Consider the following 26652-nt stretch of genomic DNA (forward strand, 5'->3'; position numbering starts at 1 on the left):
CCTAAATTGCCTGATTTACCTGAATTAAATTCGTTTAAGTGAGTAGATATAGTTTTAACTTGGCAAGGAATTGACGTAGGAAAGAGGCTTTAAGAGTCATTAAAACCCGAGTTTGAATACTGGTTGCACCATTCCCTACATAAGTGGGCAATTTAACTTCCCCGAGACCCAGATTCCTTAAGATAAGGCTAATACCACCTACCAAAAAATGTCAGCCCTTTGGCAGATACTTCTAGGGACAATCACCTATGACTGAAGTGGAGAGGACTGCCCCTTTAAATGACTGTAAATGTGCTTCTAACTTACAAGAAATTATAAGAACCCAGACTAAGTCATTGAAGTCATTCTAACTATCCACATTTAGATAACCTAAACTTTGCTCACTTTAATATCAAATTCTCCCTCAAGAAGTATTTCTGTCCACCATTTTTAAACTCACAATGTGAGAAGAAGCATGACTTCAAACTGAGTATGTTTAAGAATGTGCCCACCTCTACATGTGATGAGTCTTTTCTGTATGAATATGTATGATTTTCCCCATTAAAAGCCCCATGCTTGCTTTCTTGAGGAGACACTGCTTTGGGAATTACCCCCAGTTCTCCTTGCTTCAAGTTATAAACTTTACTTTTAAAAAAGTTTTTAGTTGTAGATGAAAACACAGTGTCTTTAATTTTATGTGGTGCTGAGGATCAAACCCAGTGCCTCACACATGCAAGGCAAGTGCTTTGCCACTGAGCCACAACCCCAGCCCATAAACTTCACTTTTTTATCTCCTGGTTATCCCTCTCAGCTGCTGTGATTAGATGTGCTGATAATAGGCACTCGATAAATGTGACTTCCCTTTCTAGCGTGCTCCCTGTGCAATCCTATACAGCATTCAATACTGTCTGATGACCATATGCACATCTGCACATATATATGTATCTGATACCGGTATGCAGTAATATCTCTATACCTTCAGCACAAGGATAGGCACACAAAAACACTCATTTTCCAGTGCTTTTATTTACATATTTAACATTCACAAACCAAGTTACAGGTTTCTTCTTTTCACAGGTTTATTATTTATAGGAACAATCAGGATTAAGATGGGAGTACCGGAGAGGACCACAAAATTACCAGCAGTGATGGCGCAGAGTATACAGGCTCTGCAAGGACAAGAGAGTGAATAAGAGTGGTGTGTGGCCACTTCCTACCAGGGGTACACTGACTTCATTAAGGCAAAGTCTTGACTCTGACATTTCTTCCTCTTACCTAGTTTAGCCCATCTAGAAAGGTATTCTGTTCCTGCATGCCTACTGAGGTGTTAGGAATGTTAAAAGGTATGAGAAATAAGTATATGCATCCCTTGACTATAAACACCTGAAGAGATAAGTTACATCTGATGCATTTACCATCCCTCTGGGAAATTTAAGAGGCAAAAGTTTGAGTCTTAAAACTTTGAGAAAAAAGGTTAAATGTGTGTGGAAGAGACAGGAAAGAATTCAAAAAGAGGCGAGGGCAGCAAACCGAACTCTTCTTAATGTACAACTAATTTCGTGTTCTCAGAGGCTGTTGATGTGTAGTGTTCCACTACTCAGAAAAAAGGATCAGCATTATGTACCTCCAATCAATTCTAGGGTGGAAAGTCTAATAACAAGGGGGCAATCCCTGGGGAAGGGGTGTGTTCTTTTTCATGTATACAATAATGCAATCCAAAACTGTGTACTACTATGCTTTCATCTGTTATTCCTATTGTAAATTAATTTCCTGTGTGACCTCAGGCAATTTACTTAGCTTCTTCTGTGCCTCAATTTTCTACATGTAAAATGAGAACTCTAGCACTTTATGTCTAGAAGAGACACACCATGCACTGAAGAACAGTGCCCAGCCAAATCAATAAAGACAGAAAGCAGATTGGTGGTTGACAGGGGCTGAGGTGAATGGGTAGTGGGAGTGACTGCTCATGGATGTGGGGTTCCTTTGTGAAGCAATAATGGTGTTTGAAAATTAGATAGTAGTGATGTTGTGCAACTCCGTAAATACACTAAAAAACACTGAGTTGTACACTTTAAAAGGGTGAACTTCATGGTAAAGTGTATCTCAATAAAGCTGTTATAAAAATCCTTAAAAAAATAGAATAGTGCCTGGTACACAGCAAGTGCCCAATAAATGTTAGCTATGATTAGTAATATTATTGTCATTATTATTGATTTGGCCATCCTATGGCCTAAGTAAATCCCTAGAAAGTCTCTATTTTTAATAAAAGCCCACGGAATCTAGAAAAATGTGTCTAATTTACATACATAAATTAACATTCATACATTTACTTCCATCCAAATGTCTCAGAAATTAACAGTCTAGTTAAGAATCACAAATCAGTGCTTTGTACTGGACTAATAGCTGCATGCAAAGAAAGTCTTATGAAATCATGATAAGCTTTAGATAAATTCTGAAGACTTGATGTTCCCCAAGAATTTGAACTGACAGATTTTTCATTTTCCTCTCTGGGAATAAACAGGCAGTCCAAACAACAGTTAAGTCAATAGTATAAAGTACACTGTTAAATCTCCAAATACAGCCATGCCTGCCTTCTGATCACATTCTGAGGAATACTGTTTGTAAAAACAAACAAACAACCCACCCCCCCAAAAAAAATAAGTGGAATGAAAAGAGAAATGCTTACCAGTCTCATGCTCTGTGACCTTATCCAACAGAAAAATCCCCCCACAATAAAAAAAGATCAAATTCAAATTCAATTCGTGTAATGAAACTTTTAAGAGGCAAAAGACTTAATGGTAATGGTTGACTTTTAAGACCAAACTGCACATTCAAGTATGTTGTCATCAACTGAGTTTTAAAAATCTGAACAGCAATTGTCAAATCTTCACCCTTCCTATTGCTAAAGAAAAGAAAATGGTTCTCAGTCTCAGAAGTGGGAGCAGCAAGTGATCGTCCTTAATGGTGATGATGGCTCATGTCCTGCAGTGATGCTCACATGCTTGAATTTCATCTCAAGCATGAAACTTTCCAATTCCTGTAACAGGGCTTCCTCTCTTTGAGCCTCCTACCCTTTCTAGCCCTCATTTCTATTATCAGCCATTGTGCCTTTGCAGCAACTCAGGGGAAAGTTGTGCTGAGGGCTACAACTTCCAGACACTTAGGTCTTCTGAGACAGAAGACCAGTGCACTTTCTGCATATATTAAAAACATTTATTTATACCTTCTAACTGACAATTCACTTTCAGAAAAAAATTAAACCTCCAATTTACCCACCTTTCCCCCCCACATTGCTGGGGAGGGGACCCAGAGCTTTGCACATGGTAGGCAAATACTCTACCACTGAGCCACCCCCCAGCCCTACACCTTTGCTTTAATCATATAAAACCATTTGCTGAGTCACCCCAGAGCAATAGATTAATATGCAGATCAAGCCCCCTTAATATCCATTATGTATAACTCCTCCATTGGACACCCCCACCACCCCCAAAACACACAAGTTGTGGCCTTAGGAGATTCTGACCAAATGTTTCACCTGAGTAAAATTCAGAAAAGACTTATTTCCCTTTTAAAAGCATGGTTACTTCTCTAATTTTACATTGTAATCATTGGGGCAGATTACAAAGCAACTTTGGGGGAGATATATTAGTAGGAAGTTAGAAAATTTCAGATAATGGAAATTGATAACTTTGAAATTAGGATCAGTTTCAAAGTATTTTACCAACTCAAGACTGAAACATTGGGTTTGTCCTTACTAGGGTTTATTTCACAATTTAAAAGCTAAACTGAAATAAATACAAATATGTAATCAAAAACTCTGGACCGGCTGGGACAGAGGGGATCAACGCTGCAATGCTTTGTGTAATTGAGAATCATTTCAACAACTAGTTTAGCCTAGTATTGTTGTTCACTTGGTTAATCTGGGCATGGATAAATTATGCTCTTAGAATCATGTATCTATGTGTAGGTAGTCTTTAAATACAAAACAAATAAATATTTAAATTCTATGATAAAGAAAAAAATGTGGAGTAAGAAATTCCTATCTTTATACGTAACTGCATATTTACAACGAATGTTTTCTGCCTGACTCCTAATCTTCATTTATTAAGAGTTCTTTAATGTGCAATTTATAGAAGGCAACAGCTCATATTACCTTAAAGGAGGCCTGTTTAGCTCAGAATTAGCCTGTTCCAGATGCTCTGCTCCCTGAAAATCCTTCACACTTGTGTGCATAAATAGCTGAGAGTAAAAGTAGGTGCACATGTGCAAAATGTACTTATCTATAAAGGGGAGGAACTAATAAGCTTTATAAATAAACTCTAAAAACCCACAAAATAAATTTCTATTCCCCAACCTGAAGAAAACATCTAATGAAAAAACTGCTAAGCCCACTATGGAAAGGCAGCAGCTGTAATCTCAACTCATTCTACACCATGCTGTAAGCGCCTGTTCTATTAAGCAGCCATTGGAACATTAAATCTCTCCATGTTCAATTGGTTAAATGAAGAGAAGACTTCTGCTTATGTTATACCTTCTGCTCAGAGGCTAGATTACACAAAATCATAAAGAGCTCCTTGAAGCTGTGCTATATCCAAACTCCTATACTTTAATGCATAAGCATTAAGAGACCCACTAATCTAAATGTCTGAGGCCTTCCACTTGGATAAGCACCAATATTGGACCATTGTGAATTTCAGTCAAAGTAAAATTACTGTTAACTGCTGACATCTTAGATTGCATATTAAGAACTAGAAAGAGCAAGATTAAAAACTAGAGTGCCAACTGAGATGCTGTTAAGCATGACAGGAAAGGTGACTATATGAAAAAACAAAAGAGGTTGATTCTTTACCTATACTCTGCTCCTTTTTTAAAGCAACTTGTGTAGAATTTCCTTTGCTCAAAATCTGAACATTGGGTTAATGCACATTTTCTCCTCCCACATCTATAAACCCCCTTCCTAACCTCTGTCATTGCCTTTTTAAGCTTGAGAGAGAGAGAAAAAAAAAAGAAGATGGATATAGACTATCTATTCTTCTTTATGAAAGAGAGGCATATTCTAACAGTCATAAGGCAATGTGTTTAAGAACTGCACCTGAACTGGAATTCACAAAGCTGAAAATAGTCACCAACTCTATTCAACTCGTAGGATATATCCATGTGTTTCCCCAGTCATTGGTTATCACCCAAATAGACCACAGTGACCCCATCATGCCTTAAGGAGGCATCATACTATGTGTAGTATGCACATGTATTTGAAATAAACATTGAGAGGAAAAGACAGCCTTACAAACATCAGTTCCTTACATAAGTGACCACAGTGCTGCACGGCTCCCTTTTAATACCACCTCCAAAACTGGACAAAAGAGGTTTAGTGTCAAAGTTCCATAGTGAATCATATCTTTCAGGTGAGCCTTGAATTCACTGGTTTCAATTTTCTGTCTCCTGATTTACTGAGGAGTGAAGGTGAGAATCATCCAACTAATGACAAAGTAAAACAGGAAAACAGGATACACAGCAAGGGCCTTGCGGTTTGGAGGTTGGCTATCAGCAAGAAAAGCTGTAGAGGCTAAACAAAACCAAACAAAAAGGAATATTTAATACAGTAATTTTATCACAACTATTAATATTTACTAAACTTCAATATGCATGGCATAATCTGGAAAATAGAATTAAAAGTTCAGTTATATCTGTGACCCACAGAGAATCACACTATAAATTTTTTATGTGGCCTAGGGGTGTAGCTCAATGAAAGAGTATGTGCTTAGCACGTGCAAGGTCCTGGGTTTGATTCCCAGCACCAAAGGGAAAAAAAAAAAGCTCACTTAGATTTGATAACCTCAGAGAGCTTAGGGCTTCTTGTTTCAAGTTCTAAAGCTTTAAATATTTTGACCATTTGGAAGAGAAAACTATCTAAAAGAGGTTTCTTAAAACCTTTTTGAAAAATTAGTGAACTGTGTTGAACAATTACAAAAGACATGTGAGGTTATTTGCTCCCATGGTGAATACCCTCTTACTGTTACAGATTTTAGGTCCATTGGTCTTTTTTACATCATTAGCACTTTTAAATGCCATCTCTCTGTTCACCCAAGAAAAGTCTCACTCATCTTTCTATCCATCAAGGATAAGACCTCTAGGAAATCTTTCCTGAATCACTTGGTACCCTGTCATCTAAGGAAAACTGCTCACTTCTCTCTATGGGGCCCTCACTGTACCCTGAATAGATGTCCATTTCCCACATGGAACACTACTGCCCTTGTGTATTTTTGTGTCTGCTGCTCCACCAGACTGAAAAAGGACCATGCCCAGCATAGGGCCTAACACTTAGTTTGTGATTACTATTCTTACAAAATTCAAGTCTCTCTCTCCTAAAATTCTATCTTCTTATCTGCTGTGGGCCTGGACACTGAATATATAAGCTAGTTAGAACTACGTGTATAGTTAATTATCTAACTCTGAGGGAAAAAGGGCTTTCCCATGGATAAAGCACCCAAGCTTTTAAACACCAATTCTTTGGAACATCAATTATAGCTCGCTCAAAAGGTTTTTCTTATCAACCATTTTCCAAGTAATGAGATATTACTGTATTTAAAAACATTAGGTAGTCTGTTTATGCTATTAAACCAGAAGCTAGTGAATACTTCTAGTTTAAGCTGGAATTTAAAGAAAATTTTAGGAATGTAAAAACAATGGGCATAGTGTTCACTGCCATTGCCATGTCTTTCCTAAACTTTCTACTGAAGCAGAAAAGTACTATGGGTACTGTTGTTGTTTTTTTCTAAGGTGGGGGAGTGTAACCAGGAATTGAACCCAGGGGATCTTCGGGGATCTTCACAACTGAGCCACCTTCCCAGCCCTTTTTATTTTTTGAGACAGGGTCACACTAAGTTGCTTAGGGTCTTGCTAAATTGCTGAGGCTGGCTTTGAACTTGCAATCCACCTGCCTCAGCATCTCGATTTGCTGAGATTACAGGCATGCTCCATCATGTCTAGCCACTACAGTACTTTTTAAGATTTCTAATCTGGAAATCTAAAATGCTCCACAGTCCAAAATTTTTGAATGCTGATATGTTGATATGAGTGGAAAATTACACACCTGACTTCATGGCACAGGTCAGTGTTAAAACAGGTATACTAAAAACAGGTAAAAGGCCTCTACAATGAAAACTACAGAACACTAAAGAAAGAAATTGAAGAAGACCCTAGAAGATATCAAGCTCTCCCATATTTGTGGATAGGCAGAATCAATATTGTCAAAATGGCCATATTACCAAAAGCAGTATGCAGATTCGATGTAATTCCTATTACAATTCCAATGACATTCTTCATAGAAATAGAAAAAGCAGTTATGAAATTCATTTGGGAAAATAACAGGCCCAGAGTAGTTAAAGCAATACCCATTGAGAAAACTGAAGCAGGAGGTATCACAATACCAGACATCAAATTATACTACAGAGCTATAATAATAAAAACAGCATGAGGTTGGCACTAAAATAGACATGAAGACCAGTGGTACAGAATAGAAGACACAGAGACAAACCCAGATACATAGAGTTATCTCATACTAGAAAAAGGAACCATAAATATATACTGGAGAAAAGATAGCCTCTTCAACAAATGGTGCTGGGAAAATGGAAATCTGTAGTAGCAAAATGAAATTAAACCGCTCTCTCTCATCCTGCACAAAACTCAACTCAAAGTGGATCAAGGATCTAGGCATTAGCCCAGAGTCCCTGTGCCTAATAGAAGAAAAAGCAGGCCCAATTTTTCATCATATTGGCTTAGGAACTGAATTCTTCAATAATACTCCTAAAGCATTAAGAAGTAAAATCAAGAATCAATAAATGAGATGGTAGCAAACTAAAAAGGTTCTTCACAGCAAAGGAAACAATCAAGAATGTGAAGAGAGAGCCTAAAGATGGGAGAAAATCTTTGCCACCTGTACCTTGGATATAGCATTAATCACTCAAAAATCTTAATACCAAAAAAAACCAAATAACCCAATCAATAAATGGGCAAAGCACTTCACAGAAGAAATATGATATAAAAATATGATATAAAAATGTTCAATATCTCTAGCATTTCGAGAAATGCAAATTAAAATTACACTGAGATTTCATCTAACTGCAGTCGGAATGGCAATTATCAAGAATAAAAGTAACAATAAATGTTGGTGATAATGTGGTTAAAAAGGTACATTTCATACATTGCTGGTGGGACTGCAAATTGATGCGACCACTCTAGAAAGCAGTATGGAGAGTCCTTATAAATTTGGAATGGTACCACCATTGGACCCACTTATCCCGCTCCTTGGTCTATACCCAAAGGATTTAAAATCAGCATACTACAGTGATACAGCCACATCAATGTTTATAGCAGCTCAATTCACAATAGCTAAGCTATGGAACAAACCTAGGTGCTCTGCAACAGATGAATGGGTAAAGCAAATGTGGTGTATATACTCAATGGATTATTACTTAGCCATAAAGAACAATAAAATTATGGCATTTGCCAGTAAAATGGAGAATATCATGCTAAGTGAAATAAGCCAATCCCCAAAAAACAAAGGCCAAATGTTCTTTCTGATATGTGGATTCTAACACACAATAAGTGGAGGGAGGGAAGAATAGAAGTTCACTGGATTAGACAAAGGAGAATGAAGGGAAGGGAGGAGGGATGGAAGTAGAAAAGACAGTACAATGAATCAGACATAACTTTCCTATGTTCATATATGAATACATGGATCAATGTAACTCCACATCATGTACAACCACAGAATAGGAAGTTATACTTAATTTATGTATAATATTCCAAAATATATTTTTCTGTCATGTATAACTAAAAAGAAGAAACAAAAATTTTTAAAATGCAGGTATAATAGCCAGGCATGGTGGCATACAACTATAATCCCAGCAATTTAAGGGACTGACTGGAGGATAGCAAGTTTGAGGTTAACCTCAGCAACTTAGCAAGGCCCTAAGCAACTCAGACCCTGTCTCAAAATTAAAAAAAAAAAATTTTTTTAAAAAGGGCTAGAGATGTAGCTCAGTGGTCAAATACCCCTGGGTTCAATCCACAGTACTCCTCCCCCAAAAAACAGATATACAAAAAAGATTGTATACAATTACTTTTAATCTATGTGGATAAGATGTATATGAAACATAAATGAATTTCATATTTATATTTTAATCCCATTTCCAAGATATCTCATTATGTATATGCAAATGTGCCAAAAATCTAAAAAACAAATTGCAAATATGAAACTCTTGTGGTCCCAAGTACTTCAGATAAGGGATCTCATACTGTACACAATGATACATACAACCTGTACCATAAGGTGGTACAGTATAATTCTACAGCTGTGTTATCTGCTTGGGTTTGAATCTTGACTCTGATACTCACTAGTTCTGAGTTCCTAGGTAGGTGTTTAACCTCTCTGTGACTATGCCTCATCTGTAACATTGGACTAACAATAGTTATTTGTCCATTAGGGTTACTATGCAGGTTAAAGGAGGAAATACATATAAAACAATGTGCTGTGCCTGGCCTAATGAGCAGTCTATAAGTCTATAAGTGCTATTACTTTTGTTAAGAAAAGGTCCGTGTCATTTCACAAGTCACTTATTCCTGTTATATACCAGTGCTGAACTGAACATAGTATAATCTACTTTCACAATCTTGCACATTATTTAAGTGAAGAAAAAAGACATGTGACTCTACATAAGTCCAGATAATCAACTCAGATAACAGACACCATCCCCATTGATGCTTGCTTAGAGCAAAGGGTTCTACAGATGATACTGGCAAAAATCATATCATTCATATCTGACTTTGGAGTTTCACTGCTCCTCATCTGTAACTCAAGTTTTGGTTTGTTCTGCTACTATAGAGAAAAGTACACACTTACCCACTATAGACCAGACAAACATCACGATCACCACAAAAAGCCGAACCATGAAGTTCACTGGTCCTGGATCTGCCAATAGTACCAGGCGGCAAACCAGCATTGCCACAGTCAAGGGAAGTATACAGTAACCCAGCACACAGAGGCTCTGAAAAAAAGATCTAAACACAACATACATCCATAAAGATCATAAATATAGCTGAATGGTAACATGACACAACTTATTACATAACTCTCTGTATATTATGGACTGCTGCTTCCTCCTTGATATATTATACCTACACCCTAACATTAATTTTATAAGGTTAGTTCTCTCTATTAACCACACATTTTCAGCTTCTTTCCCCATATTCCTCCCTCCTCCCCTCTTAAGCCTCTTAAGATTCAACTTTCTAATACCAGATGATCTACTCTAATTCCTAGAGATCTCCTTCCTCCACTGAACCTCTAAGATGGTGGTCCTTAATCCTTCTAGTTACAGACTTACTTGATAATTTGTTGAAAGCTATGGCCCATCTGTTTCCCACAATGTATATAATTTTTTAATACACACACACAAAAATCCTGCCTGTGATTTTAGGGACTGGTGAAAACATCTAAAGCTTATGAAAGGATCCCAAATAATTTAAGATAACATCTGAAACTTATCAAAGGACCCCACATAATTAAAGTTAATTTAATTGAGCTGGGTTATATCTGCTCAGTGTTTTTCGTTTTTCTTTTTAGTGGTGCTATGGATTAAATCCAGGGCCTTGCACATGCTAGGCAAGCACTCTACCACTGAGCTACATTCCCAGCCCCTACTCAGTGGTTTTAAGATAACTTCTTCTTTGTTCCTCATTAACTTTGATTTGTCTTGTCTTTTCTTTTGAGACAGGGTGTCATTAAGTTTCCTAGGCTGACCTTGAACTCCTGCCTTAGCCCTGAGTTGCTGAAATTACAAGCATTCACCACTATGCTCAGCTTTATATCAGTTTTTCTTTTTAAAAAATCTAAATAGGCCAACTTCCTTAAAATCTAAGACAGGTTACCTTGCAAGGGAAAAGTGGTATATTTTAATGATACTCACATGTTTCCTCCAAGAAGTTTTGAGTTGAGGGTGATGGTAACCGCACCAAACCAAACAATGACAAATACTTCCGCAAACTGGGGCCCTCCATCTTTTTCACCGTCCACAGAACCTCTTTGCAGCATCCTGAGACAAGGAAACATGAGAATTGCCTGATCTTTAACTTAGAGCAACAAAGTTAAAGTATGGGTTCTCAAATTTTGAACCGGATTGCTGTGCTATACCTCATCTGAACATCAGTAATATGTAGGATGTGCTGAAAAGAAAATGCAAAAAGTATTTGGCAAGGATCCCTTACTTCAAATTCCAAATGCTGCAGGACTATATGGGGTTCTCCATTTGACCTTGCTGGAATATTTAAATTAATTACTGTAGACTTTTTTGTTCAAGCAGAGGTTATAAACTGAAAGGCCGAATGTGGCTAACAGACTTGAAGTTTGTAGTTCATACAATACTTAAAATAGTTTTAAATTTGAATTTGTTTTAAAATCTGGAGGTTTTACATATTTACTTCTGAGGCTGGTAGAGTGCTTGCCTAAATAATATCCATGAGCCCTGGGTTTGATCCCCAGCACCATACACACACACACACACACACACACACACACACACACACAAAGTCAACATGGGGAAATTCAGTAGTCCTGATTAATTATGTGCAAGGCCCTGTGTTTAATGTAGAGTAGCAAAAAAGATGAAAATAAAAAACAGACATTTCTGGATTTTCTTGAAAAGTCAAAAGACTTTCTCACACTGGGCCTGCAATCCAATACAGCATAAATCAGGCACAACTGTCATAGCAACAAGAGCCAGATCACCACTATGTGTATTTAGGTTACTTCTATACTTCTTCTCTCACTCTATGGCGCCATTGGACACATCTGCATTTGTAATTCTTTGGTTAAGGTTTTAGTTCAGATTCTTAAAAAAAGAAATAGTCTATAAACCTATTTAGGTATTGATTTTGTATGTGTGTACATGCATGTACATGAATGTTACACTAAACCATGTTAACTTGTACTTACCATCTAAGTTAACCTGCACTAACAACCTGAGGTTTTCTGTCAAAATAGAAAACACTACTGAGTTCTTATTATGAGGATAAAATAAGAGAAATATTTAAAAGTTTTTTGTGAACAGGGAAAGTCATTTTATAAACTTGTGCACACTAGGCAAGTGCTCTACTACTGAGCTATATCCCCAGCCAAGTTGTTGATTGTTTTACTCAAAACGTACAAATCATTAATAGACTTTACTTTGAACTGAGTAATTGAAGAGTCACTTAAATATCATTTCTTTGTGTATGAATTTTACAGATAGAAAAAGTTTTGAATTCTGAACTTAGAATACTTGAACATGGTGTTATTTTTTCCAGAAAAACAGTGTGTTCATAACCTCTTCTTATTACACAGTATAGAGAAGTCACACAGTAAGTCTTGCCAGGCTATACTACACGCCAGTATGTGCAGGGTTTTGTAGCTATGGCTGTGCATATTCCATTCCAAGTCCTAACAATCAGATGCAAAGAATGTGCTGGCACTCATCATTTGTTGTCTGGAATTCTGACTACTTTAGCATGGTATGATGGAAAGAATATTAACTAGTCTGGAAGGCTGAAGAGCCAGATAATGATCCTGTTTCTGTCATTAGATAAGGCACTCAATGTCTTGGGACTCCAGTTTTCTCTGTAAATAAGTGGGGTTAACCTATATCATATCTAAGAAAGGTTTCAAAATGTGTGTATGTGTACAATATAAACCCTTCCATCAAATTACTGAAATGATACCTGTGATATGGTTTTTAGAGGCATAAAAAATAAGTCAGGGGCTGGGGTTGTGGTGCTCAGTGGTAGAGTGCTTGCCTAGCATGTGTGAGGCACTGAGTTTGATCTTCAGCACCATATAAAAATAAATAAATAAAGGCCTACCAACAAGTAAAAAAAAAAAAAAAAAAGATAAGTAAGATGCATGCTTGAAATCCCAGTGAGTCAGGAGTTTAAGAGAGAAGTATGGCATGTCTGATGCCAGCCTCAGCAACTTAGTAAGACCCTCTTCTCAAAATAAAAAAAATAAAATAAAAGGGCTGGAAAAATACTGAGTGGTGGAGTGCCACTGGGTTCAATCCCTTCAAAAAGGCATAAGAATTAACAAAATTATGGTGTGAATTAGCATTATTCTCATTTATGTTAAAAAAATTAGGGGTAGGTGTATAGATCAGTTGGTAGAACACTTGTCTACCATGCCCAAGTCCTCCAGGTTCAATCCCCAATACAGCCCCCCCAAAATTCAGTAGAGAAGCCAATAAGGAATTTGTTAGAATCATAAAGGGTTATGCCTGCCAAAATAAATCATTTTACAAATATAGAAGAAGAGACCCAGAGTGGCTAGGTGGTAAGAGTTGTAATAATTACAGAAGCAGAGAATAAACCAGTCAGGAAACCTGAGGTTGTGATTTTGGTTAAATCCGCAATCTCTGTGAACCTGAGCTTATTTGTCAAAATTGAAAATAAACCCAGACGGTCATCATTATACAAAATTCATGTATGAAGATGTGAATTTGGTGTCAACATACCTTATATACAGAGGTTTGATAAATTGTGGTATAAAGGTGTATTAAGAATTGCATGCAAAAAATTATGAATGTAATGCACTCCTCTATTGTGATGTATGTAAGAAATAATAAAAAATAAATAAATTTTTTTAAAAAAAGAAAAGAAACCCAAGTTCTCATTATAAGAATAAAATAAGAGAAGGTATATACAGCTAGCAATAGGAGAGTGAGGATGATGACCCAGAATTGAATCCTAGTGCACTATTTTTTTCCACTCTATCAATGGCTACATTCCCCTCTACAATGGAACCTTTCTCTCCTCCTTCAGTCCTCCTTCTTTATATACACCATATATAGGAACACATAACAGTCTGAAACATGATCTTGTTTTCAACTCTACCACTTCTATTCTTATTCTCATTCACACTTCTAATAAAATTTTAAAAAATATTTGTTTGCAAACAATGCTTAAATCTATAGATATTTTATTCCCTTGCTTCAATGATAGGGAGGCACATGAAAGTAATAGATATGTGGTAAATAGACATGGCTAAAATAAACTAAGAAGTCATTGGTCAATGAAGTGGGCATAATTTTCATACCTTTAATTCCATCATTTTTAATTGATTTGCAAAGCTTCTTCACTTTTTTAGGGTTAAATATATAAGGAGTACTATAAGCTATAGAAAAGCTATAGAAATCCTAAATGAACCATTCTGTCAAAATCCCCCCATAATTTTGAAACTCCACCAAAAAAGTCTAGTCTAGCTCAAATTACAAAAAAAGGAAATGTAAGTACTTACAACGCCAGTGTCACACAAAGGATCAAAGGTCCCCACAAGTCCCCTATAAGGCAAGGAAAGACAGAAGATTTCTTAAAAACAATATGTAGTATTTTCCATCTTTATTCCAATATCTACTTCTCCCACACCTAGGATTCAGACAGCAAGGTGTTCTGTCTGCCTAGACCCACCCACCTCTCTGTCCCTCTACTTATGTTTCCTGCTCCTCAATTCTAAATGCAGTTATGCCCATATCCTTTGTTTCGTTCACTTCATTACCTTGCAAGTCACTATTCTCTCCATCTACTAAGCCACATTCCAGCATTCTATAACTAAAGTCCAAAGAAGAAGCAGTTGGAAGACCTATGTGCCTTACTTTGCATCCTCAGAAAAAAAAAAAAAAAAACTACAGTCAAATCATTTCACCAATTTGAGGCTGTGTGAGAGAAGGCAAAGATAAACCTGTTCACTTCAAAAAATGATAAATGAAACTGAGAAGGAAGTGGCTTGAGCTGGGGGTGGAGCTCAGTGGTATAGCACTTCCCTAGCATATGAGGTCCTGAGTTCAATGCCCTGCATCACAAAACAAAGAAAAAAAGAAGGGGTGACTTGAACAAGTTTATATGTGGAGGTGGGACCAGAACCTAGGTGTGCTAATTCTTAGTCCAGAACTCTTGCCATTCTTCCAGACTGCTTCCCTTTCATAATTATTACACTGAACTAATACAGAATTGCTAATGTTCTAGGTGAAAAAAAAAAAAAACTCAGCCCAATACTGGTAATTTCATAAGGTTAAATTTTAAAAACATGTTAAAGAGCTTTCTGAAAAATATAAAAGGCTCAATCAATAGCTGTTGAGTGATTAGTATGCCAACAATTCATAAATGCATGGCTCAGAGCACAATTACCTTCCTCAACTAATCCAAAAAGGATCCTATGTCTAACCTGAACCTTTTACATACAAACACACACACATACACCACACAGATAATTTTACCTAAGAGAGGTATGCATATGTACATGTTTACACTGTTTTTTTTAATTATATAGTAATTTGTATATCAATGCAGAATTTGGAAGAGGGAAAAAAATCACAATCCTACAATTCTAATCAATGTATTTAACTGCAAAACTATATTAAAATAAAATAATATTAATGTGCTGTTTTTTGATGCACTGGAGAATCTTTTAATTCATACAAAATCACTCACAGAAGCTAGGTGTGGGGGCATACACCTGTAATCCCAGTGACTCAGAAGGCTGAGACAAGAGGATCACAAGTTCAAGGCCAGCCTCAGCCACTTAGCAAGACACTCAGCAACTTAGTGAGACCCTGTCTCAAAATGAAAAGTAAAACATAGGGTTAAGGATATAGCTTAGTTGTGAAGTGCTATTGGGTTAGATCCCATATCACAAAAAGACAAAAAGGTACTTTTAGTTATTTTCTTATTGTAAAATATATAACACAAATTTATCATTTTAACAATTTCTACATGTATAATTATTGTACACCCATCATTATCATCCATCTCCGGATATTTTTTCATCTTCCCAGAAAAGTAAGAAAAGGTAAAATGTTTTAGCGAAGATCATACACCTAGTGATGGGACCATTATTCAAATCCAGATTTACCCATGCTCTTTCCATTATACCATCGATAGCAAATCAGTTTCAAATTATGCATCAGCTCCAACCCACAGTGCAGAAGGATTCTGATGCTGCATCCAATCTCCACACACAGCAATGGCATACTTGCCACTTATTTGACATTCCTATATTATAGCTGAAATGCTGCCAAAACAGAAGGCATACTCATGTTACATCATCGTTACCAATGACTTGATTATTCTGACAAAGAGTAATAAGAAAACCAAGGCTGCTTAAAAAGAAAAATGAGAAACCTAATAATTTCAAGAAAAAGTTCTAAGTACATAATTTATTACACTGTATTGATAGACCTCTTTAACAAAGAAAGATAAACATACTAAATGATAATTTTGAAAAGAGAAAGAAGTTAGGCTTCTTTGAATATACATTGTTCTCTGCATATGACCTGAAGCAATTTTTTTTTAAGTTGAAGCACTTTTAAATGCCAATAAATATATTGTTAATTTGTTAATCAAATTTGCTAATGGGTATTTGTTGTTATCATCATTTAACATTCATACATTTGGAGATTGTTAGTTTTTTGGGAGAAGAAAGTCCCCATGTGTTAGCAGCTTCTAGCAGAGGCCGTTAAAGCCCATAGAGCAGACGTGCAATAAAAGTATGGCCATTCCAACAGGAGATTGCTAGATCACTTTTTTAAAAAATATTTTTTGTTTAGTTGGAGATGGACACACAATATCTTTATTTATTTGTATGTGGGGCTGAGGATCTAACCCAGTACCTTACACATGCCAGGCAAGTGCGCTACCACTAAGCTACAACCCCAGGCCAGCTAGATCACTTTTTAATAGCATTTTGACATCATCTGCTACAGCATTTTCCAGGTGAAGATAGGCACTATAGATGAAGACAATGTGATAAATAAAATCTTCTCATCTTTAAGTTTCCTTCTAAAGTTCCTCCCAAATTTTCATTTACATATATTTTCATCTTGCAAAATGGTGTCAGTTTTATTATTGCACAGTCTTTGCCTTATAAAGCATTAACACTAAGGTATGATAAGATGAAGTAAATCCTCAAAAACCACATACTTGGGCTGGGATTGTGGCTCAGCGGTAGAGCGCTTGCCTAGCACATGTGAGGCTCTGGGTTCAATCCTCAGCACCACATAAAAATAAATAAACAAAATAAAGATATTGTGTAATAAATAAATAAATAAAAGATATTGTGTCCAACTACAACTAAAGAAAAATTAATATTAAAAAAAAACCACATACTTACAATCTCTCAAAAGAGTATTACTTTTCCTTGGATATAAAACATGCATGAATTTTTTCCCAACAGCTTTTAGATCACGCATCTGAAAGACATAAACAACTTGTATTGTGATGACCAAGGCAGCCCCCTCACTTAATTTACTGTTTCTACTCTTTCAGTCTCCTCCAAACTCTTCATTGAATTGTGCAGCTACTTCTAGTTTGACTCCTTCATTTCTATGAACAACTTGGAGAAGTAGGACATGATTTTTCTATTAGCTCCTTAAGCAAACATCTAACACTTATTCCACATCTACCAGTTCTACTTTGATTTTGAAAACTCTGTAAATGAGAAACAAAGTCCTCCTGGTATGCTACTTAATTTAAAGAAACTAAAAACCATAGCATGTGACATTTGGTTTATACATGATGTAGTCCCAAGGGCCATTTAGCCAGCTCCCTACCTACTGAATATAAATAAAGTTTTTACATTCACACTTTACCTGATAAATGAATAAATCAAGACATTTGAGCTCATTCAGTAATGCAGATATAATCTCTCAAAATACAGTGGAGATAATTCCACCTTAGTCTTCAATTTTTAATTGTTTGGCATTTTACTAAAATTATTTACTTAACCAATAGCCCATCTTGTTGTTCATTGAAGATGTTTCCAAATTTCCTTTATTATAAAAATGCTATAATGGACATCTTTGCATATTTAATATTTCTGTCAAAAATCTTTGTTTTATTTTTCATTAGACTATATATACTATATTTAGTGAAGCAGAATTACTGGTTTCAAAAGATTTGGACATTTTAAGATTCGTATACCCATTACAGCCAAACTGTTCTCCAAAAAGACTATATCAAATGATTCCCTTAGGGGAGAATCTTTAAATTTCAATAAATAAAATACACCAAAAGTCAATGAATTAAACAAAATATTACAAAGTACTGTTAGTTATTTAGTCCCACGATGCTGAAGAGATATTCTCTCATGTCATCTAACTTACAATAGTGTTCCGAACAGATTCATTTAATGTGGAGCTGTCTGATTCTCGAATGCGAGATCTCACAGGAATGGTGATTTCTCCTTCTATTGGGATGTCTTGTGAGATGGAAATATCTGAAAGGCCTGCAAACTGAGAAGAGTTGGGGGAGAAAATTAAGCCTATAGTAAACTGCAGAATTCCTCAAAGACATCATCATTTCCTTCACGAGGAACCATGTTTTTTATAAGGGTTTTGCCCAGTAGTTACAATGGGTGTTAGTTCAACAGACATTAAGTAATGCAGTTATCTCTAATTATCAAACACTTCTTTTTAAAGGAGATGTAATATAATAAAACAAATATTGAAAGTAAATGCCAGAGACACTATCTTGCCCTCCAATATTTAGTTTCTTTAAAGTATGAAATCTCTACATGACAGAAACTAGTAAGGTTGAGATGATAACTGCAGAGCTATTAAAAAGTGATCTAGCAATCTCCTGTTGGAATGGCCACATTTCTATTGCACTTCTGCTCTAAGGGCTTTAGTGGCCTCTTCTGGCGAAGAATAAGCATTACATGAAATGGAAAGTGAACTGGGAAAAACAGTAAAAGAACAACTTTATGAATATTGTTTTTACCAGTTTACCTGGCAACCACAGATCAGGTAAAATTTTCAAAATGAATAAAGAATTTGAAATTTTGAGTTCTTATGTTCATCTGCCACATTCAATTATTATGACCAAAACTCTGAAATCAACAAATTCCTAAGAAAAATGAAGCAATCCCATCTTACATAGTTTTTGGTCCAGTGGATACAAAAGACAAGCAACTTATCAAATACACTTAGAATGTTTTCTTTAAAAAAATAAGGAATAAACTATTTTTAAGGTTTCCTATAGAGGAAAGGAGGAAATTTCATGGTAAAGCAGAAATGAAAAACAGTCAGACCCCTTTAAATATTTGCTGTTTTCTGTGTATGACTTGAAATCATTTAGTTCACATAATGATAAAACAAAATTAAAATTTAAATGAAGTGATCTCTGAACTAAGTGAGGGCTGGGGTTGTAGCATCAGTGGTGAAGTGCTTGCCTGCCTTGTGTGAGGCCCCGGGTTTGATCCTCATTACCACATAATTAATTAATAAATAAATAAAGTTATTGTGTCCATCTACAGCTAAAATATTTTAAAAAGAGAAACTAAGGGAAAGATTGAACAAATAAACCTACTCTATACTGAATTAAATACACAACCACACAGAGAACAACTATTTCAAGTGACTACATAATACTGTAACTTGACTTCTGACTAGAATATAGAAAGCTGGAAAGATCAGCCCCCACACCAGAATGATGAGGAAAAAGCTAGATTAAACTATAAAATCATAATGTTACTTAAATCCAAAGAGCTGAGGTTGTGGATCAACTGAGTATAATCTGAGGAATAATCGGTGCTTCTAAGAAGAAACAGGACACCAGCACTGGCTCAGCTGTAGGAAATCCTGAGAAGATGATGCCACCAGGCACCACACAGATGAGTAAGAATTCAGCTAAAATTGTAAATGAATTGCTAAAGGTCAAGTATGTGTGAGCACACAAAAAAAAGTACAGAACTCTTGGAAGTGACAGACACAAGGGGCAGTCATACTTGCAGAGTTCTATTGGGAGTTCACAAGGAAGACTAGATGGGGAACAGTATGGTTGGTGTAGGGAAAGGAAGGGAGGAGCTGGCATTCTAAGAACAGTATTCCACCAATTTCTATTCCTTAGGGAGGACAGGAAACCACCTGGGCCCAGACCATTAGAGTTTCCTTCAGCTGAGGAAGAGACAGGATCACTGGGAAAGTCCCACTCAGGGAACCCAGAGACACATGACCTACCTAAGATGGAGGCTGGATCTTGATGACAAGGAATCCCCAGCACCACCAAGTAAGCATAGAGTAACAAGTAATAGCCAGCTACTGCTGAGGGAGTAGAGCTTAGACAGACCCATTCTGAGGTGCAAAGTCAAAGATAGAAAGATGAATGAACAACAGGAATGTTATGAAAAAATCAATAAAAAGGGACACTTTTCCTACTATATGGAATAAAGTGTTCCTCAACTCTGGGATCAAAAATAAAACCAATGAAGATGCTTTAACAGAAAACTACTGGAACAACCCAGCACCCACCCTAAGCCCAAGGTAACATTAATGATATTTGAAACCGGTGAATCTTTGAAGCTCCCCTTAGCAACAAAACCCAAATAAAATTCAACTCCTTACTAGAATGACCTAATTACCACAGTGACAACTTCAGCTATCTCTTCTGTTCTATACACAATATCTAGCACTCTATTAAAAAACTGCATTTGGGGCTGTGGTTGTGGCTCAGTTGTAGAGCACTTGCCTACCATTGCTAGGTAGCACCACATAAAATAAATAAATAAAATAACCTTTTAAAAAATACTGCATCGATGAGGCCAGTTTTTAAATTATGAAGACATGATTTAGGAGGTAACTGGAAATTTGAATTCGATAAGACTTCATTGGGGACGTAGCTTAAGTGGTAGAGCACTTGGGTAGCATGCACGAGGCCCTTGTATTTCTTAATTGTGTGAGGTCAATATTAAGAGCAGCATCAATAAAGGAGCCTAATTACAAAGGATTGAGTGGGAGAATAAAGAGAAGTTGGATTAGGAAAGAGCAATGGAGAGTAGTTTGAGAGAATGGTAGAAACAAGGGAGCTAATTCCTGCTTTATGCTTCCCCTTGTTCTTGATTCCTTTCTCCCTCACTGGCCCAAGGATCCTGAGGTGGGGCTGTAGTCCAGTGGTAGCATATTTGCCAAGCATGTGCAAGACCCTGGGTTCAATCCCCAGCACTGAGAGAAATGAAAGGAAGAAAACGAAATACAAAGTTCCTTTCTCAGTTTTCATCCTCTGAATACTCTGCAGCATTTCATGCCTTTTTTTTTTGCAATACATTGGATAGAAGCCAAGGGCAGTGTGCCTGCTAGGGGAGTGCTCTACCACTTAGCTACATTCCCAGGCCTAAACCACTCTTTTTTTTAAAGCCATACTCTCTCTTTTTACTAATTGGACACCATTATTTCAAACTCTAGGATCTTTTGATTTGTGTCTTTGCTTCCTGCTATTACTAGGTAGGTGGGGCTGTTGGCAAGAAGGACGGATTCTAAGGACAAACAGGGCTCTGTTCTCACCTGGTAACAATATTGCCATAAGAATCAAAGTAACACCTGCAGAACACCCAGCACACAATGTTTACTCTATATCTGGAGAATAATGGTGAAGATTCTGGCTGGAGCCAAACAGCTTGGGTTCAAATTCCAGCTCCATTGTTTACTACCTGTGTGACACTGAGCAGATTACTTAACCTCTCTGTGCTACTGTTTCCTCATATGCAAAATTGAGACATGGTACCACCACCATAGGGTTGTTGTAAGGAAAAATGTACTAATCCATGTAAAGTACATAGTATCAGACACACAGCAGGGGATAAATATTAGCTCAAGATTACCAAGGGACTCAATTCCACTTCTTTTACTATTGTCAAATAGTGGCTGGTCTTTGTCCTGTTTCTGGGATGTAGCCTCTAAACTCATAGAATATCCTAAATGATAGGAGTATTTTTGTTACTGATGGTGGGCTCTGATAGTTTATGCCAACAAGTGAGTCATGGCAGCCCTATTAGATAGTTTATGCTAAGATGACGACTGAGGAAAGAGGCAACTACTACAGAAAGACCAAATATATGATTAGAGGATTGGGGCTTCAGTACACAAGATCAAAGCCCAAGCTTTGAGGAGAGGAGAGGAGAGGAGCAAGAGATTGAGTTCATTTATGTAGACAATGATCCAATAAATCATGCCTATATAAAGAGACTCCAATGAAACCTCAAGACACACGGGTAAGCTTTCCTGGTTGGCAGTGCTCTTCATATGGTCACGTGGCAGGGGATAACATGTTCTGACTCCACAGGGAGAAGACAAAGAATCTTTGTGTTTGGGATCTTACCAAACTTCACCTTATGCATCTCTTCCTTTTGCTGGTTTGGATTTATGACATTTTGTTATACAACCATAAAGTGTAGCACTGTCCTCTGTTCTGTCAGCCATTCTAGTGAATTATGGAGCCTGAGGGGATCATGGAAACCCCTGAATTTGTATCCAGTTAGAAGTGAGGGTGGTTCTGGGAACCGTCAAACTTGTGGCTGGTGACTGAAGTAAGAACAGTGTTAACCTGTAACATTTGCCCTAACTCCAAGTAGTTGTGGTACTAAAGGGCCACTTGGGTCTCCACCTGAGCTCCCATTCTAACCTCTCCTAAATATCACCTTTCAAGAAAATTAGTGAAACTGTTCCATGGGCTGAGTCAGGATCTATGGCAGCCTCATAAGAAAAACAGGACTACCAGGCCCTCAGCTAGTAGAGACCCTGTCCTCTGAACTAGTCCTCAATAGGAAAGAAAGATTGGACTTCATGACCCTCACCTTTCCCATGTGAATGCAGGCTCCTATACATATACACACATTTGAGCACAGAACACATATGCATTTTACTGACTGGCTTGAGCCAGTGAGGGAGAAAGGGATCCACAAGGGGGAAGCATGAAGCACGAATTAGCTCAATGACACAGTCTCCAGCCAGCCCTGTCACCTGGGCCAGCTTCCTTAAAGACCCAGCTTGCAGCCATTATTATAGCTCTTTCTCCTGGCCCCTAATTATGGATGGGCATTACCCAAGACTTTGTCTTTTCAACTCTGTGTAGATGAATCTTACATCAACAGTTCTAGTCCTGACCTCCTCCTCGTTTTCTCCCCTATGCTAGGGATGGAACCCAGGGCCTGATACATGCTAGGCAGGGGTTGTACCACTGACCCACACCCTCAGGTCCTGACCTCTTCTGAGCACCTAAGAGCAGGTTTGAAAATCTGACTGCCTATTGAATATCTACTAAATGGCCTGCCTTTATGTCAAACTAAACATATCCAAAAGTGAAGTAATCACTTTTTTTTTTTTTTTTGAGATGGAGTCTCACTATGTTACTCAAGCTGGTCTCCAACTCACCACTGAAGTGATTCTCTTGCCTCAGCCTCTGGAGTGCTGGGATTACAGACATGCAATGTGCCACCATGCCTGGCTTTGTCATGCCCAGCTTTGAATTAACAATGTTGAAGGCCCTCATCCAGATAACCTTCCAATGTAATTTATTTTTGTTCAGGTTATCACTATTCTCTCAGATGTCTATAGCCTTGTTTTTTAAAATGTGGCACTGAGAGCAGCAGTAGCAGCAACATCACAGGAAACTTGTTAAAAATGCAGAAATCTCTGGCTCCACCCCAGACCTACTAAATCAGAATCTACAATTTAACAAGATTCCCCAGATGACTGACATGTATGTTAAAGTGTAGGAAAAACTGATTTTAGACAGACCCTCATGGATTCTGCCTTGTTTTTCAAATCCTCAAATCCCCCACCACTGTTGTAGACTAGATTCCCCATTATTCTCTCCCTGAACTTTCTGCAACAACTTCATTGATAGATTGCAGACATCCCCATTATAACGCATTTCCTTTTATGTTGTCAAATTCTTGATTTCAAACCCTTCCCTCCTCAAAAATTTCTATGGTCTCTTTTTAGCCTAACAAACCTGCCAGCTTAGCAGTCAAAAAGAGGAGGGGTTGGGGTATAGCTCAATGGTAAGAGCGCTTGCTTAGCATGTAGGAAATGTAGAAAGCCCTGGGCACAATCCCCAAAACCAAAAAAAAAAAAAAAAAAATAGAAATGACATTGCATGATTACTATGTGCCACCAGGTACTTTCTTAACTTATTTAACCCACCTAAAATCCAATGAACCAAGTACTGCAATAGTCCCATTTTACAGATGGGGAATGAGCATAGAGGGGTTTGGTAATTTCTCCAAGTGATAGTGATTTATGCAATCTGACTTCAGAGAATACATCCTTAATCACCATTCCATACTGCCTCCCTGATTGAGTAGGCTTATTTTTTAAGTCTTGCCTCCTAGTAATTTCCTGCACTTCACCCAAAGATATGTTGTTCTGTAAGAACATCAGTCCTAGCACAGTGGCCCAGCAACTTGGGAGGCTGAGACAAGAGGATCACAAGTTTGAGACCAGCCTCAGCAACTTAGAGGGACTGTCTCAAAGTAAAAAATAAAAAAGGCTGGGAATGTAGCTCAGTGGAAAAGCATCCCTGGGTTTAATCCCTAGTTAACCTCCCCCAAAAGTATCTTGGCACCTACCTCTGTGCCTTTGTCCAGAAAAGCCTGTGTAGCATAACTGGAAATGGTCTGGGTTTCAGAGTTATACCTAGGTTCAGATTTCAGAACTGGCCACTAACAGGATGTAGATCCTAGGGAAATCAAACCTCTCCATTTCGTTTCCTCACCCATATATAAAATGAAGTTAAATGCCACCTAATTAAAATGGTTCCTGTGAAATTTAGAAAACATGCAGATGTTTAGCACAATGCCTGCCACCTAGCACTAATAATTCCTATGCTTAGCTGGAATTTCAAATCCTATCCATCCTTTGAGGCCCTCTCAAATACAACTTCTATCATGTAGCTTGCTTGGTTACCCCAAATGAACATGAGTATCTTCTCTTAAATTTCACTAATATTTTAATGTGTGACTTACTCTTACATACTCCCTTATCTTAGCATTGTATATTTGTTATCACCCCCTACAAATTAGACTATAAGTAACCATAGGGGCAAGCCCTTCAGATTCCCTGAGTCAACAAGCACAGTGCATTAAACATCATGGGAGTTCAATAAGCATTTGTTGACCAGAAGTAGATTTGATATTGAGTAATGAGTGATCAGAACCACTGACATTGGGGATAATTTCACAGAAAAAGAGCGGGGGCAGTTTGGATTAAAGGAACTGGAAACAGCTAAACAGCTAAACACCTAAACACCTCTAACTACTTCATGGTAGGTACTATGTGTATATTAGCTCACTTAGTCCTCTCAGTAATCCTGTGATGAGTATCTATTGCCAATTTACAATTGAGGAAACAGGTTCAGAGTGATTTTACTCAAGGTCACAACTGCTCCATCAGAACTTGCCCCAACTCATTTTTTTTGTGTGTGTGCATTGTTGGGGATTGAACCCAGGGTGTTGCACATGCTAGATAAATGCACTACCACTGAGCCACAAACCTAGCCCCAACTTACTTTTCATCGTTATGTCCCCAATTCCTGAAAATGTGTCTGGAACATGACTGATGCTCAATAAATATTGCAAGAGATGAACAAATGAGATGAAGGAAGAGATGAGCAACTAGAGCTAGTAAGCAACAGAGCCAGGACTAGAATCAAATTCACTTGAATCCCAGTACAGTTCTTCACTATACTAAGTTGCCAATTTAAGAGAGAAATGGAGATGGCATTTATTGAGCAAATAAATGAACACTGGGAGAAAAGACATGGGGTAGAAAGTTGACTTAATTAAATGCTGCAGTTCAAGGCACTGATTGTATTATACACACTAAATAAACTATGCTATTTTATCATCTTAACAACTTTTGAGGCACATATTTTCATCTCCACTTAACAAAGGAACATCCTCCATGAAAGGACTTGCCCAAATTCACACAAGAAGCAGAGTGGATGGAATGAAGCCTAGGCAAGTAACTGCAAGGCTTGTATTCTTAAATAGTAGCAGCTTTGGAATTGTATGCAAAAAAAAAAAAAGAGAGAGCTCATGTATAATGGCATAATTTGGAGTGAACATACTTTATATACAGAGTTATGAAAAATTGTGCTGTGAATGGATAATTATGAATGTCATGCACTCCACTATTGTCATGTATGTAAGAAATAAATTAAAAAAATAGTAGCAGCTTTGGGATTGTACTTGGAATAGAAAGTCTATCCCCTATAGACAGTAAGAGTATCCTGAAGAGGAGGGCAAGGAGATGGGATTAAACCTAGCCTATGTGGGTCACTAAACAAGTAAAGACTCAAATTATAAGCAATAGAATGTTCATGTCCCATGAAAAGCAATCTCTCATTTCTATTCTAGAATGCTACTATTCCAACAAGGGCTTATGACAGGTCTTGATAAAATCAGGGGACAGTGGAAGAAATCAACTTAGGCTCAGCATTTAACACAATGTAGGAGACAGAGGACGACCCCTGAGAGTATGGGAAAGGAAACAGGAGGGGAGTTTTAAGAGATGGAAGGAACGAAGAGGGCAGGGGGAAACTCCTTAGCCCAAGGAACAGGTGCGGTGTTGACGCTGGTTCTAGTATTGAGTACAGCAAACGCCTGCCGGGAGAAGGGGCTGCGGCTATCTCAGGCCTTGAGCCCATCCCCCGACTTCTTAGGGGGCACTCTGCCTCACCCAGGGTCCCTTTTATGTCGCAATTCCCCAGCTCACCAGGGGCCTGGACGACGTCGTTCCCGGGTCTCCAGGAGACTCCGCCGCTTCCGCCATGACGGCCCTCCTTCTGCCGGGTCGCTCCCACAGGCCTTTGCGGAACCTG

The 26652-nt window shown here is 37.6% G+C and overlaps 1 protein-coding gene across 1 annotated transcript; it reads right to left on the reverse strand.

Moving 5' to 3' along the window:
• Positions 1 to 986: 986 nt before the first annotated feature.
• Positions 987 to 26652, reverse strand: Yipf6 (Yip1 domain family member 6). The gene is made up of 7 exons (XM_027935857.3): positions 26547 to 26652; positions 18162 to 18290; positions 17171 to 17249; positions 14303 to 14345; positions 10950 to 11075; positions 9884 to 10041; positions 987 to 5545 (listed from the first exon to the last, which is right to left on the reverse strand). Exons 1-7 carry the CDS (start codon positions 26601 to 26603, stop codon positions 5427 to 5429), a joined length of 711 nt encoding a protein of 236 aa, XP_027791658.3. The 5' UTR covers positions 26604 to 26652; the 3' UTR covers positions 987 to 5426.

The sequence above is a fragment of the Marmota flaviventris genome, chromosome X (assembly GCF_047511675.1).
Source record: "Marmota flaviventris isolate mMarFla1 chromosome X, mMarFla1.hap1, whole genome shotgun sequence".
In the NCBI taxonomy this organism is placed as follows: Eukaryota; Metazoa; Chordata; class Mammalia; order Rodentia; family Sciuridae; genus Marmota; species Marmota flaviventris.